This window comes from Odocoileus virginianus, chromosome 30 (assembly GCF_023699985.2).
Source record: "Odocoileus virginianus isolate 20LAN1187 ecotype Illinois chromosome 30, Ovbor_1.2, whole genome shotgun sequence".
Taxonomy (NCBI): Eukaryota; Metazoa; Chordata; class Mammalia; order Artiodactyla; family Cervidae; genus Odocoileus; species Odocoileus virginianus.
This window is the reverse complement of record NC_069703.1, coordinates 8,574,678-8,590,563: the sequence shown is the minus strand read 5'-3', so window position 1 is coordinate 8,590,563 and position 15,886 is coordinate 8,574,678. Positions and strand designations below refer to the sequence as shown.

Sequence of the window (15,886 nt, the reverse complement as noted above, 5' to 3'; positions counted from 1 at the left end):
AAGGGACATTTGAGCCAGGGCTTGGAAAAGAAAGGAAGTGGCTACTTTCCTGGGGTTATCAATGGCATCTTGAATACTACCTGTGATAACTATCTTTGATTCATAGAGACCTGTGTTGGAAAAAGGTTCTAAGGTTGTGTCCAGGATTTTCAGTGGCTTTGTGGTCAATCTCAGACCCAGTATATGGCAATATCTCCAGGCAATCTCTCCAGGAGAATGTATTCTTCCCCAGTTTAGGGAGTGAACTGGACTGTGGCCTCAGTTCCTTGTCCAGCAGGCCAGTTCTCACGGACACCCTTCCTAGCCTCCCTGTAGTGGGACATACTATTTTCTGTACCCTCAAAGGTCTGTGGGAGTCCTACCAGCTGACCCACCAGAACACCAATGGCCATCTGGTTTGGGGTATTTCTTGCCACTTCATTTCCTGCTATGGTGCCCACCTGCCACATTAGACAGTACTGCCCACCTGAATGGAGCCTGAACCCATCACAAGTCTCCAATGCAGCCTACAGGAGTGCTGCCCACCCAGAAGGAGCCAGTCCTTCAATCAGGTCCCTTTCCTAGCCTCCATCCCACCCGATCCCTTGCTTCTTTTCCTTCCCCACCAGCTGATGTTGACAAGGATCCAGCAGGCCTACCCCAAACCAATCTGCAGTGTGACCCACAGTGATGCATTTTCCCTAGCTCCAAATCCACCTCTACACGTAGGAAGGAAAACCGTGCCAACCCTCCTTCCTATCATGTGCTCCCTGGAACACTAGGTGCTCCAGGAAGCCCATGGAGCAAATCCGGTTCCTCTTTCATCTGGCAGCCCTCCATATCTTGAACACAGTTCTCATGTCCTTCTTGAATGATCTCAGTTCAGTTCAATTCAGTCGCTCCGTCACGTCTGACTCTTTTCAACCCCATGGACCGCAGTACACCAGGCCTTCCTGATCATCACCAACTCCTGGAGTTTACTCAAACTCATATCCACTGAGTCGGTGATGCCTTCCAGCCATCTCATCCTTGAATGATCTGCTCGAGCACAAATGACAAACACCACGAACCCTCAGACAGGCACAAGCACAGGCCACGCTGCTCGGCTTAGCACAGGCTTAAGGGTCTCCATTCAGCGGTTCTTTCATGATGCTCCCCCATAATCAGCTTTCACCCCTGCATGAAGCCTTCCCCCACACCGTACACATACCTCCTCCAGCACCATCCATCCCGAATGGAACCATTACCTTTCATGGACATTCCGGCAGAGTAGGTTGGTTTTTTCTACTTTAGCCCCAATTGGTCTCACACTTTGACTTCTGGTAGACTTACGTCTTTATGGCTATCTCCATCACAGTCTCAAATGGATGGTCCCCCACTTCTCACCTGGACTTCTCTCAGTCTTCTATGTGGCCTGTGGCATTGGGTCTTGCTTGATAATTTTTTTTTTTTTACAGAGTACTGGTCTACTTCATTTGCCATTTGGGGTGGGGGTAACTTCAGGCTTCAGTCTTTTGCTTCATTCTTTTTTTTTTCTCTTCAAAGAGACTCGTTCCTGTTTTCCAGCACCCCTCAACCCCAGTTTAGAGGCTCTCCCTTCTCTTTACCCCCATCTCCCAAGCTCACCTTCTAATCCAAGCTAATTATTATCCTTTTAGAAACTAGCCCCATTTCAGGGGTCACAGGTATACTTGCAAGGTCACTCACACTGACTTCCAGCAGCCATTACTTTCTTTTACCTCCAGCCTGTTTTGAATGCCGTTTGACCCCATGTATAGAGGGAGCATGCTATGGTTATGTGAAAATCATATCTTCCCACTGGGCTGTATTAATGGTTTCCATTTGCCCATCTCTGAGTGACAAGTTCTAATACCCCAGGGCAGCCAGCAATGTTGCTGCATGGACTTCAGCTCCAGTGACTGGGAAAGTAGCTACTGCTTAAACTGTGTATCAAACACATAGTCTATGTTTAAATGTCTTCAACTTCCTGTTTTCTTTGCTCTCTAGGGACAGCTGCTGGAGCTTCATCACACCTTCCAAAAGCCTCTTAAAACATTTGTTTTGAAACAGTTATTCAAAGTAAGAATATTTGTTTATTCCACAACCCATGTGTGACCCTCAGAAACACACTTTGCTTCTCTAGCACTTTGACCTCCACTCACTTTCCATTTTCCCTTTTCCTTTTTCAGGTAGACCCTCAGAATCCAGATATGATCATTTGAAAAGAGAGTGGACTTTGGAATTCACCATTGGTTCTAATCCTAACTCTGCCTCTTACAAGCTGCGTGGCATTGGGCAAGAAATAAATCCCCCTGAAACCTCAGTTTCCTCATCTGTAAAATAATGACTGATGTCAGTATCTCTTCTGCAGGGATCTTGCAAGAATGACTTTAGCTAATTTATGCCTCTACAGTGTTGAACGCTTCAGAAATTGGTTTCTTTTCCCTCTTCATTCCAAATAAGGAGCTCATGAACTGCATCCAGTATGGCGGCTTCCTCAACAGGAAAGCAACTAGAGAATATTAGTCTTCATTCACAGATCCAATCTTTCTGTCCTTAAAGTCATGGTTAAAGATAAGTTTGATGTTCCAGGACCAAACAGATGTTCACAAGAGACTAAAGACTGTTAGAGTTGCAAGTTAACTACAAGGAAGGAAAGCAAGGCTCGTTTTCAACCCACTGAATAAAATATTGGGTTGGCCAAAAAGTTTGTTCTGTTTTTTCCATACGATGTTACAGAAAAATCTCTTTGGACAACCCAATAAGGTAATAGTAGGGTGACTGCCACATGGACTAAAACGATGTCAAGATGAAGCCAGAAAAGAAAAGGCAACATCCTCAGAAAAGTATAGCTCATGAGACATCATTTGTGCTGCTTTCTAAAATTTGAAGTTGCTTCCTGAAATATATTCCCTACAGTTTTTCCCAGAGAGATCCTCTTTTTCTTCAAAAAGACAATACCACCTTGGGTGACTAATATCATGTTTTTAAGTCACAGTTGGTTGTCATGGTAACCCAATGGCATGTGATTTTTTAAAAAAAAAAAAGAGCACATTGCATTTCACTGGGTTGTTCTCTGACTTGCAGCAGAATTGAGAAGCTTTCTCAGAGCCCTGGAGACCTTGCTGGCACATTGTTGGCAGCAGTTGATTGTTCTTCTCTTCTGCTACATCCGCCTGCTGGATTGCTGAGGATCACCTGAGACCCTCTTGCTAGGGACCTGGAAGGTTAAGGGAGAGAAGGAAAAGATGGAGCCGACATCAGGCAGGAAAGAGTGAGAACAGTCACATTGAGGCTCAGAAGAGCAGCTGGGGTGGGGGTAAGAGGAAAACAGGTTTTCTGGAAAAAGTCTGGGGTGGTGGCAGTGTCATTACTAATACAGCCTAAAAAGGACAGTTCCTGGGCAGAAAGGTTCCAAGTGTCACCCACAGCAGAGCCCTGATGTGAATCTACAGACCTGTCTTCTCAGACTGTGACCTTGGCCAAATTTCCTAATGTCTCTGAGTCTAACTTTCTTCCAAGACATGCTCAATTGCTCAGTCATGTCTGACTCTTTGCAGTCCTGTGGACTGTAGCCCAGCAGGCTCCTCTGTCTATGGATTTTTCCAGGCAAGAATACTGGAGCTGGTTGCCATTTCCTCCTAAGGAAATATTCCTGACTCAGGGATCGAAGCTATGTCTCCTACATCTCTTGCATCTCCTGCATTGGCAGGTGGGTTCTTTACCACTAAACCACTTGGGAAGCCCTAATTTTCTTCTAAAATGTGAAAATAATTTCCAAGGTCCCTTCAAGTCCTAACCATCTGTGATGGTAGGATGCTGACTTAGACCACGGCATCTGAAAGTAAGATCGCAAAGACCCACTGAAGAATGAACCCCCCCCAGACGCTGCCTCAGACCTTATAAATGAGAAGCTCTGGGTCTGTGACACCTTGATCTACATTTTCCCCAAACATTTCAGTTAATTATTGTGCACAATCAATGTAAGAACAGCTGTAACCAGTCCACCACAAAAGCAAAGATTTCCAAGAAGGGTCTGAACGTCAGACTCAGCACCATACAGAACAAATGGAGTTGACCTCTAAGAAAAGACTTTAGAAGATAAAGAACTGCCCCCTTTGCAGGACCTATTAGCCTCCAGCGAAACTGAGCATCATCCAACATGTGCCCGGGAGTAAGAACAGGAGATTGTGTTAGTTCTGAGAGAGCAGCCATGGTCTCAGGCTCTTCCTGCCCACAAACTCCTGGGGAGGGGTCAGCAAAACACTTTTTATTCACACCACATTAAGGTACAAACTTTCCTGCTGATAGGGTTGTCAGATCAAACACAGGGCATCCTGTTTTTGGGTTTTGAGGTTTTTTGTTGTTTTTTTTTTTTTTCTTTTGGCTGAATCTGGCAAACCTACTTACAAACTCCTACCCCGGGCTGTAGACAAGGACACACAAGAGAGGAAGGAAAGAACGTTTCCTCCCTCTCCACCATTAGGTTGTGTCATCCTTCTGGTCTGAACAAAGAAAACTGGCCTGTGCTGAGGAAAACAAACGTGTAAAATAGAACAAGGCCTCTAGAGCACCTGAGTCATGGCTCTAACCAGGGGCAAAAGGGAAGGCAAACAACAGGAACAGCTTTCCTGAGAAAACCAAATTCTCCTTACCTTTGAGACCTCCCCCAGACAATAACTTAACTGTATAAATTCTCCACCTTCCTAATTGGCTTTTCTCCAATTAACAGCTCCGTGACATCAACAATTTGCAAGTTAGTTGTTCACTCACTAAGTCGTGTCCCACTTTTTGACCCCATGGACTGTAGCACGGCAGGCTCCTCTGTCCTCCACTGTCTCCCGGAGTTTGCTCACGTGCATGTTCATTGAGCCGGTGACACCATGCAACCATCTCATTGTCTGTCACTCCCTTCTCCTTTTGCCTTCAATCGTTCCCAGAATCAGGGTCTTTTCCAGAGTTAGCTCTTCGCATCAAGCGGTGAAAGTATTGGAGTTTCAGCTTCAACATCAGTCCTTCTAGTGAATATTCAGGATTCATTTCCTATAGGATTGACTAGTTTGACCTCCTGGCTGTCCAAGGGACTCTCAAGTGTCTTATCCAGCACCACGATTCAAAAGCATCAGTTCTTCAGTTCAGCCTTTATGGTCCAACTCTCACATCCATACATGACTGCTGGAAAAACCATAGCTTTGACTGTATGGACCTTTGTCAGAAAGTGATGTCTCTGGTTTTTAATATGCCTCCTAGGTTTGTCATAGCTTTCCTTCCAAGGAGCAAGTATCTTTTAATTTCATGGCTTCAGTTACTGTCTGCAGTGATTTTGGAGCCCAAGAAAATAAAATCTGTCACTGCTTCCACTTTTTCCTCCTCTGCCACAAAGTGATGGGACCAGATGCCATGATTTTCTTGTTTTGAATGTTGAGTTTAAGCAACTTTTTCACTCTCCCCTTTTACCCTCATCAGGAAGCTTTTAGTTCCTCTTCAATTTCTGTCATTAGCATGGTATCATCTGCATATCTGAGGCTGTTGATATTTCTCCCAGCAATCTTGATTCCAGGCTTGTGCTTCATCCAGCCCAGCATTTTACATGATGTACTCTGCAAGTTTGCAAGTTTGGATCCCAAGTAAATTAAGTGTGTATTAACTGTGGATATAGAAAAGGGTTCAGACTCTGTATAAAAATATAGTCAATTTTAGCAGCAACCCACAGTTCAAAAAATAGAGACTAAAATTGAGAATTCATCTTCTTCCATCCCCCCACACACACCAAAAAACATTGGACGATTAGATTGAGATAAAAGTAGAATGTGTGGGGCAGAGGAGCCAGCAGGAGCTCACATTCCAGAGCCTTAAAGATTTAAACTGAGAAATATTATTAGATGGACCTACACATAATTCTGTTGGTCAAAGAGGAAACAGATTATGCTGAAGCCACCTTCAGAAGCATGACCAGGTTCCACATAGAAGACATGTCCCTCCCATCACCCCAGATGTCCTCAACTCACCAGTTCATTTATTTGAGCATCTACCTGTGCTTAAGGCTGTGATGATGCCTATTTTGGAGAAGTTCCCACCCAGGCTAGGGAGGAAAGACATTCACATTTGAAATGATTAGAGATGAAACTGAGTGTAGCTATGAAACAGAGGGGGAAAAAAAATCTATGTATGTTTGAAGAGTCAGCACATCTGATGGAGGGAGCGGAATCTGAGATGAATCTTTATAGGTGCAAAGATGAGGGATAAAGATATTTAGGGGTGAGCAATAGGGAAATGGGACATGGCAGAAATAGGAGTACCATGTTGGAAGAAGGGAGATGAGCAGAGGTGTGTGCTAGGAACTGGTAAGAGTTGGGGTTCACCCAGGCAACCCCTGGTAGCTGTATCCTGCTCCCCTCATCTCCAGATTCCTACCTGAGACTAGTGGTTCCAGGAGGAGGGGCACCATGCCCAGGCTCTCGCTCCATGGTGGACCAAGTCTCATTGGGATGAGTGGAGTCTTCGGGCTTCCCCAGGACCTTGATCTTTTTCTTGCCCATTTCTTCTGTCATAGGAGAAACTTCTTTGAGTTAAAGAGTATTTTATCTCTTCAAAATTGAGACTTAGTGAAGAAAGCAATACTTAACTCAATAGTAGAATTTCAGATAATAGTAGAGGAGGTAGTAGGCTTGTGTAAAGAATATATTAGGCTTATGTCTGAAAAACGCCTGAGACATCCCTGAAGACCTCTGTCATTTAGATCTGTCAACTATGGAGAAAAATGATCTCTCTAAAGACTTGGAGGAGCAAAAATGGTAATAAGCTATTCACTGGCACTCCTAAACTTTGTGCCACTTCATGGCTTCCAACCGAAGACCAAGAAATTAAAAAGAACAGTCTTCTACAAAGTAGGAGCTTGCTCCGTGCGTGCTGTGCTCGGTCAATTCAGACGTGGCCAACTCTGCGAGCCTCTGCACTCTAACTGCCACGCTCCTCAGTCCATGGAGGCCTCCAGGCAAGAGTACTGGAGTGGGTTGCCATGTCCTTCTCCAGGGGATCTTCCTGGCCCAGGGGTAGAACCCATATTTCCTGCATTACCGGTGGATTCTCTAACAACTGAGCCACCAGGGAACCCTAGGAGCTTACTGTAGGTAAGTGCTATTACCATGTTTGGAAGACCTATTCCTTTTTATTTAACGAATCTTTCTGAAATGCTCACTATGTGTTTTTTCATTTATTTGTTAGCACTTGCTTGGAAAAAAGAGCACATAGTGAACAAGGGGAGCCTGGTGGGGTACAGTTCACGGGATCGCAGAGTCGGACATGACTGGGCACATAAATAGTGAGCAAGAGAGAGAGCTGCCTAAACAGCAATCCTCCAAACGCGATGGATCTAAGAAGCACTGGGGAGTGTGTTGGGAGACCAAACTCCTGGTCCCACAGCCTGCAGATTCTGATTCAGTACATCTGAGGTTAAGCACTTGAATCAACATTTTTTGTAAGTGACCTGGTTGATTCAATTATAGGTGGTCCCTGGCCACTTTGAGAATCAGTGCAGAAAGCAACAACAGGATGTGGAGGTCAAGAATGAGAAACCTTAAGTGGAAACCAAGCAGGCTGAGTCGACATACTGGTTAACCAAGAATCACAGAGGGGCTGTGTTCCTCACGTGTGTGAACGAGTCCATCTGGAAGCCACAAGGGAAAGATCGTTTACCACAGAAGCAGAGCGAAATGGCTGCGGGATTGACAACAATGGAGTTGCCATGGCAACTGTAATCTGTGTCTCAGTAGAGTTGAGAAAGGTCTGGGTAAGAAAGAGGAGGTGAGAAACCTGTGCTGAAGAGAACGCTGTGTGATGTATCAAGGGCTGCTGGAGCTGTGAGAGCTGCTTCATACCCCAAACAGTGAGGAAGAAATCAAAAAGACAAAGGATGAATTCCTTTCAAGAGAGGCTTGCCGGTAAAGTGTTGGTGGACAGCTGATTCGTGAAGCACGATTTGCCCTTTGGGTTTTTTTTTTAATTTGTTCCCAGTCTTCCTGATATTGGAGAGTCAACCAAGTGCTGACTGAATCAATCAAAAATAAACACAACACTCACATCTAAGAAAGGTTAAAAACAACTCTGGAAAATGACCACTGCAGATTTTTATTTAATTAAAAATAATATACATGTTGTTGCATTTTCATGGAAAATATCAAGTTAAAAAACACCAACAGTGTTAGTTTTCAGAGACCTTTGCACCCTGTTTTGCCATTTGCTGCTTTTTCCTGTCTGCGGCATTAACCATGTGTAAAGAATTGGGGCCCAGTGGAATTGGAGCTTCCTTGAAGTTCATACCCACAAGACTCCTGAAATGAGCCGTTTTCTCCACAACGATGATATTCCATCAAATTAACTCAGATACCACCTGCTTTGGCTTCCTCGTTAAAGGAAGGGAAAGGAGCTCGCATAAAAGCCCAAAGCACATGTCACCACCAATTCAGCCCACATGTCTGCAAGAATCAGCTATGACCTTATCTGGTTTCCAAGCCAGTTGGCACATGACCTTGTACTCTACCCAGCATATTAGTGTCCTGAGTCTCTACCATAAAACTTCCCCGGAACCCATGGTGGGAAGACACTGCGATATAGTGTTTCTATTCAGACAATCAGCAAATACACAAAAGCACATGTGGTCCCCATGCACAATACTATCAAATAAAAAAAATACATATTGTTACAATACAACCTTTGGAATCACTGACTAAAATATAGCCATGTGAGTATTTTTAAAGTCTTCACATAATTATATATTTGTTAAGAGAAATAACACAGCATAAGTATTTTACTTAAAGACATTTCAGCTAAAAACATCCCACGGGTAAATACAAGATGTATACAATACCATCCTCTCCCCTCCTTCTTTCATTGCTTTCTTGGGATGGTACTATTCCCTAACTTTTGTTCCTGACCCTACGTCGTAATGCTGCTTCCCCATAACGCTCCCACGTGATGCCTCTACTAAAACTGGATCAGATGTGACAGAGCCAGCCTGGCTCTGTCCTTCTGCTCCTTCCCTTTTAATCGTAGTATGCTGAATTGGGGTTCTGCATCCTGCTTTATATCAGAGATGAATCCCCCCCAAAACACAAACAAACAAAAATAGCTGGACAGCAAAAACTTAGAATTGCCTCAGCTCTTACAAATTAGAAAATAGTCCTTTTTCTCCAGTATGGTCTCTCAATTGATGGGAATAAAATAAGGCTGAAATTGCTTTTCACATTCTGGCTCTGTTGGGGGCATTTTCACATAAACCCCTGTAGTAAGAGGGCTTCTTTTCTTTAGCTGCCAAACATAAAAAGAAACAATCATTAGTACTGAGGAATACAGAAGCCACCTCTAACTGTAATAGGATTCAACAAATATTGGGTCCCTACCCCACTGAAAAATGGATGTTCACAACATGCAAAATTATAAGCCTCAGGAGATTTTCTTGATTCAGCTATTAAAATTCATTTTGTGTAAATAACCCTGTGCTATTGACATAAAATAGAAATCATTTTCCCTGACTGGGAGATAAGAGAAAGAAACTCGGAAAAAGCTTTAGAAAGAACTTCCAAAATGCCTATGATAATTGACGGGCTCTTGTTTGTCAGGGGATGAGCTTGATAAGATAACAAACTTCAATTATTCTCTTTGAGAACTGTATTCCTGATCTCTACTCATATACTTTTGATTAGTTTTTTCTCTGTCCACACTGATTTCCAGTTTTTATCACCTCAGTAAACCGAGGTCTAATCTACTAGTCTGTGTGGCAGTTTGTAGCAAATGAGATAGAAAGAAGCTACTGCAACAGACAGATTATAGAGGATCTGGGAATAGTGTGGGGGGGTGAGGGAGGGAAAGATGCAGGGAGAAAGTGAGTGAAAGAGGTGAGGGAGGGGTAGAGGAAGGAGAGAGAAGGTTTGTGATGGCAAAGCCAGCCACAGGCAAAGGAGGCTGAAAGTGACTGTCAGAGAGAAATTGTGACAGGAGGACTGATTCCATACCTCTGTCTTCTCTACAACAGCTGCAGTAAATAAAAACTGGGTTCTCCTTTACTGTGCTGGAGAGGAGGGAGGGTAGACTTGCCAGACAGGCAGACTGGCTAACAGGGCGCCCTGGACAGCAATTATGTGGACACCCACAGCTTAGACAAGGAAGGCTCAAGTATGGGCCACAGAGAGATGGCTTCCAGGTGAAGTGAGGGACATTAACCACCCAGGTGATCTTCTCCAGCAACATTTTGCCCAACCTCATTTTGGGTTTCAGGGTTCTAAAAACTCAAGTACAATTGTCATGGAGATAAAGAGCAAAACAGCTGCCCCGTGTTATTCACATAGTTACTCAAACTGAAACCTTGTGCAAAAGCACACAAACATTCAATGTCAAACACACTCATCTAAAATATTAGTCATCTTGAAACCTCAAAGGCCAATGCCAAGGGTTCCAGTGTGTTCTTTACCACTGTCCTTGCTCTTCTTCATTTATTGCTTCATCTCAAGAGAACTCGACTCAACAGTGTCACCTGGTCAGTTATCGTCACTAAAGTCATCCCGACCAAGGATGGGGCATTGCCCGCATTGCACTCACCATTTTGCTCAAAGAAACAGCTGTGATGAGAAAGCTGTAGAAAAACAACCCTGAACTAAGTGCTGCCAGGATCCAGAGGAGGAAATCAGAATCCGGGCACGGTTCTGGATCTGCAATAGAGAACAAAGCAGAGCGCCCCTGAGATGCTTTCTAAATTCTAGGGCCCTACTCCCCCCCACTGGTGAGAAAAGGAATAAGTTCAAGCTGCCAAACCTTGATGTCCACCCCCAGATAGAATCACTGGCCCCCAGGTAAGTCTGTGTCTTGGGGCTAATTGGCTAGGAGTTTCAGATCAAAGGTCAAAGCCAGATTTCATGCTGGCCATCACTCCAGAGTGAGTGCCCCCAGCCTGCGTGGAGGAAAAACACCTTCCTCGACTTATTTTATAGTCAGAAAGCTGTTGTCTCACCATCCATACTAAGCAGGACTACCACATGGTAAGCCAGAGAATTCTTTTTTTCATTATCTTTTATTGGAGTAGAGTTGCTTTACAATATTGTGCCAGTTTCAAGTGTAGAGCAAAGTGAATCAGCTATATGTATACATATATCCCTTTGTTTTTTTTAAATTTCCTTCCCATTTTGATCACCACAGAGCACTGAGTGGAGGCCCCCGAGCTGTGTGGTAGGTTCTCATTAGTTATCTATTTTATACATAATATCCAGCGAGTGTATATGTTGATCTCAATCTCCCATTCATCCTACCACCCGCCTCTTTCCCCTCTCGGTGTCCATACATTTGTTCTCCATGTCTGTGCCAGAGAACTCTTAAAGAGAACTCCCACAATCCTAAACATGAACAGCCCCAAATCAAGGGGCAAATCTGTTTGCATGGCAAAGAAGAGACAGCAATGCAAAAAGTGTCGGTCAGTGATGCTCACCAATGACGTAAATCTGGGTTCCATTGCCCACGCCCACGTAGTAGGGCGGCGGGTACATGAGCTCCACTTTGCAGACATAGAGCCCAGTGTCCATAGCCCTCAGCCCTTGGATGGTGAGGTTCACTTTGTTTCCTCTGGAGGTGCCAATGCAAGTGGAATCATCCAGGAAGGTTAGCTCATCCTCCACCATGTAGGTCCCAGCACAGACTTCGGTCACCTGGCTGCCTGCCTTCCGCAGCACTGTCACCCGGACCTCTTCAGCTTTGCCTGAAGATTCATATTCACACGGGAAGCTGGCAACACCCCGGCTGCTAGCCAGCACCACTGGAGGCTGGGTCACATGCATCCCTAATGTGGGAAAACCAAAGGGAAATCAATGAACTCACGCTCACCCACCACCAGGTCTAGGCAAACCCTTCGGCAGGGTGAAGGTGATCTCTGATCGCCACCCCCAGCTTCACCTGTCAACCCTTCTCTCCCCCATCAACAAACCCATCACCCTCCCCACCCCTCCCCTCTTCCATCCACCCTAGTGCCCCCTCCATCTCTTGCTGCCTTCTGGCTTCTCTTCCATAAAGGTGCTTCCTTACTGGAAAACAGTTTTTGGAAGGCAGCTGGTTGTGGCAATGAGAACACCGATGTGACAAACAGAAGGGCTGGCTCTTCCATGAAATGCGTGGTTTGGGGAAACCTGCGCCTGCCTCATAGCCATCATTTTCCCTCCCATGCAAAAGAGGGGTTTAGATCAGATGACATCACAGTGCCTTCCAACTCTGGTATTCTAAAGTTATAATAGAGCTGTAGGAACTGTAAAGTGTAGTAGGGGAAATTTTGGAGGCTGAGGTCGAGAATCTTGCCTTACCTCTCAAAGTACACCTTAATTACCTCTGCCTACGTCGACCTGGCCCTGGATCTTGATTGCCCACGGGGAGCCGAGCCTTGGCTCACGTGCTGGCCACCCCCCCTTCCCTACATTATTACCACAGAGTGAAGGATGCTGTTCGATGGAGGAAGCCACAGAGGGAGGGCACCGGGTCGTTTCCTCTGTAGGCTGAGGCAACCCTGCCATTCACTTCTATGGGCTTCCCCTGCCACTGCCATCACCCCTTCCTCCATGCTCTCTCCTTCACTTGAACACCTTATATTCCTTTCTCCTTTGTCTTCTAGCTTCTACAGGAGAAGGAAGGCAGCTTTCTATACAAAAGGACTCACATCATATAAAAAATGATGGCTTCATGACCAATTACCTCCCTCTAAGTAACTCAGCCCCTTTCTAGTCCACCCATCATACAAGTGACACTCAAAACTTGGATGAAATCATGCAACTCATCCTCTTCGAATCTTTTCATGCCTTACACACTTGGTTGTTGTTGCTAAGTCATGTCTGACTCTTTGCAACCCCACACACTGTAGTCCTTTGGGCTCCTCTAGCCACAGGATTTTCCAGGCAAGAACACTGGAGTGGGTTGCCATTTCCTCTTCCAGGAAATGGCAAAAGGCCCTTCTCCTGGGTCTTCCTGACCCAGGGACCAAACCCACGTCTCCTGCACTGTCAAGTCGATTCTTTGACCCCTGAGCCGTCGATGGCAAAATCAAATAAAGTAAATAACACTCACTGTCTCTATAACCTGATCCTAACCTACCACTCAGAAAACTAAGATCAAGGCATCTGGTCCCATCACTTCATGAGAAATAGATGGGGAAACAGTGGAAACAGTGTCAGACTTTATTTTTGTGGGCTCCAAAATCACTGCAGATGGTGATTGCAGCCATGAAATTAAAAGACACTTACTCCTTGGAAGGAAAGTTATGACCAACCTAGATAGCATATTAAAAAGCAGAGACATTACTTTGTCAACAAAGGTCCATCTAGTCAAGGCTATGGTTTTTCTAGTAGTCATGTATGGATGTGAGAGTTGGACTGTGAAGAAAGCTGAGCGCCGAAGAATTGATGCTTTTGAACTGTGGTGTTGGAGAAGACTCTTGAGAGTCCCTTGGACTGCAAGGAGATCCAACCAGTCCATCCTAAAGGAGATCAGTCCTGGGTGTTCATTGGAAGAACTGATGTTGAAGCTGAAACTCCAATACTTTGGCCACCTTGTGCAAAGAGTTGATTTATTGGAAAAGACCCTGATGCTGGGAGGGATTGGGGGCAGGAGGAGAAGGGGACGACAGAGGATGAGATGGCTAGATGGCATCACCAACTCGATGGGCATGAGTTTGAGTAAACTCCAGGAGTTGGTGATGGACAGGGAGGCCTGGCGTGCTGCGATTCATGGGGTCGCAAAGAGTCAGACACGACTGAGGGACTGAACTGAGCTGAACTGAACCTACCACTCCAGTCTGAGTTTCCAGACACCTCTTCCTTTATACTGAAAGTACTAGTCTTTCCCCCAAGCACCTGTATGGATACCCAGAAGAGAGAATAATATGGCAGTGGCCATTGCCATGGCTAATGCAGCAACCCTGGTTGGCCAGACAACAGTTTTCTTTCTCAGCTCTCATTTCTGTCTACCAGAGATGCCCTCTGAGCATCCTCTGTGCTATAACAACTCCACCATAGTACTTAAATTCTGCCCTGTATTAAAGGAATTTTTGTGCATTATATGCTGCCCATTTGTTGTGTTGACTCTAAACCTAAAGAAGACCAAGTTTCTTGCCCTCCCCCAAGGCAAGCTTCCAATTATCACCACTAAATCTGAACACACTTCATTTTCCAATATCCACCAGGAGAGGATACCAGGTACAGGTTGAGATAAATTTTCTTAAAAGTAAATTTGATTGTTTCTCTGGGTATTTAACCTCTACATACTCAAAACATGTAAAATAAGAAAATATGTGTGAATACTTCTTATACAGGAAAAAATTAAATAAGCAAATATCTTTTGAGCCTCTACTTTGTACAAACCACATAGTTTTTCAACCGAGGTCTACAGGGATAGAAGGCAGAAATTTATCAGAAAAGATCACCATAGTATACCATGTAACAAACCCAGTATCAGCATTTAAATGGCTTTATTTCATTTGAACACTGGGGAACCTGCCCCTAAAGTTCAGACATAAGTCAGGCAACAATTAAGTATCTTATGCCAAACAGACCTATGGCCCTTTCTTTCATTCATTCCTTTATTCTTTCATTCTTTATTTCTTTCATTATTTCTTCCCTTTTTTTGTTTTACTACTTCAAACTACTTCATTTTAAAAATAATTATTAGCTAACTAGTTTATAGAATTGACTAAGTGGAGCTTAAAACCTTGCATTGAGTAAAGAAGGCCGCAATTTTAAACAAGCAAGTTCATTTGTTTATAAAAATGAATCAGAGGACCCTAAAACCTTGAATTGATAGGAAAGAAACATCTCATAATTTGCTTCAATCAATGTTCTTTAAAAAGGAAACCTTGAGCTAACCCTGAGTCCAAGCCCAGATGGATTTAGGACGGTCTCTCTTTCCTCTGACATCACTTACCTTTACAGTATTTTCTTCCAGTCTTATAGAAGTGCCTGAAATTTCTCCTGTCTCCCAGACCAACTCACAAGTACTCAGTAAGCTTCCACCCCATGCCCAGGAAGCTGTTACTAGCTGTGTCTCTGCGGGTTTGCTCCTTCCGGCTGTCCCTTGCCTGCCTTGGAATACAGAGCTGCCCAAACCAGGAGACTGGAGTCTCACCTTTAGCTTCTGGCTTTGCTGTAAATCTCTGCCCTTGACTGAGAAAAGAAATGAAACCCAGTGGGAGAAACACCTCCTCCACCTTCATGCTCCAAAAGCCTCACTCACCTTTAGAGAAAACAGGAATGAAGAGAAGAAAAAACAGGGCAATACAGGGCCAGGTCTGAGATGCCCGCCAAGTCCCGTGACTCTGGAATCCAGAGCAAGCCATGGCTTTATGGGTTGTTCAGGTCTTCAGGAAGCAGAGCAAAAACTTTCAGGATCCTGAAGCTTTGAAATGTGTTTGAACCCACACAGAATCAAGGACTTTATATAGCTGGCTTTGATCCCAGGCATGTACTACACATGTGCACACACAGGAGGCACATGAATTTCTAGCCCTTTTGTTTTGGTTTTACGAGAAAGGAAGCCGTGGGTTTAGCTGCTACGTCGAAGAGATAACCTCAAACACTCAAAGTAAAACTGAACAAAACAAGCCAATCCATGGATGGAAAATGCACTCAATTTGAAACTGAAGCTTCTTGTTCACTTTGAGGATAAGTGGAGACTTGGAGAATTTCCTGGAGCGCAGGAGTCCCCCTAGGTCCCAGTTTTATCTAATCGCCTAGGCATCTTTTGCCACCCAGTTTATTTCATTGACACCCCCCAGAACTGCTTAAGCTTCTGGCCCTCTGAGCCCTTGTGTTAAAGACAGAATGAGTCTGTTGTGCTATTCTTAATTGCTCAGTTGTGAACAACTCTTTGCGACCCCATGGACTGTAGCCCA

The 15,886-nt window shown here is 44.5% G+C and overlaps 1 protein-coding gene and 1 long non-coding RNA gene across 3 annotated transcripts; both read right to left on the bottom strand.

Moving 5' to 3' along the window:
• Nucleotides 1–3,018: 3,018 nt before the first annotated feature.
• On the bottom strand, nt 3,019–7,693 carry LOC139032131 (uncharacterized). The gene is made up of 2 exons (XR_011484655.1): nt 7,628–7,693; nt 3,019–3,199 (listed from the first exon to the last, which is right to left on the bottom strand). It is a non-coding gene; the product is annotated as an uncharacterized lncRNA (long non-coding RNA).
• Nucleotides 7,694–8,090: 397 nt separating this feature from the next.
• On the bottom strand, nt 8,091–15,476 carry CTLA4 (cytotoxic T-lymphocyte associated protein 4). Of its 2 annotated transcripts, XM_020890972.2 has the most exons (4): nt 15,229–15,476; nt 11,453–11,800; nt 10,573–10,682; nt 8,091–9,285 (listed from the first exon to the last, which is right to left on the bottom strand). In XM_020890972.2, the coding sequence occupies exons 1-4, from the start codon at nt 15,329–15,331 to the stop codon at nt 9,181–9,183; spliced, it is 666 nt and encodes a 221-aa protein (XP_020746631.1). In that variant the 5' UTR covers nt 15,332–15,476; the 3' UTR covers nt 8,091–9,180. The 2 variants fall into 2 exon arrangements, with proteins under 2 accessions (XP_020746631.1, XP_020746632.1); XM_020890973.2 differs by lacking the exon at nt 10,573–10,682.
• Nucleotides 15,477–15,886: the final 410 nt, after the last annotated feature.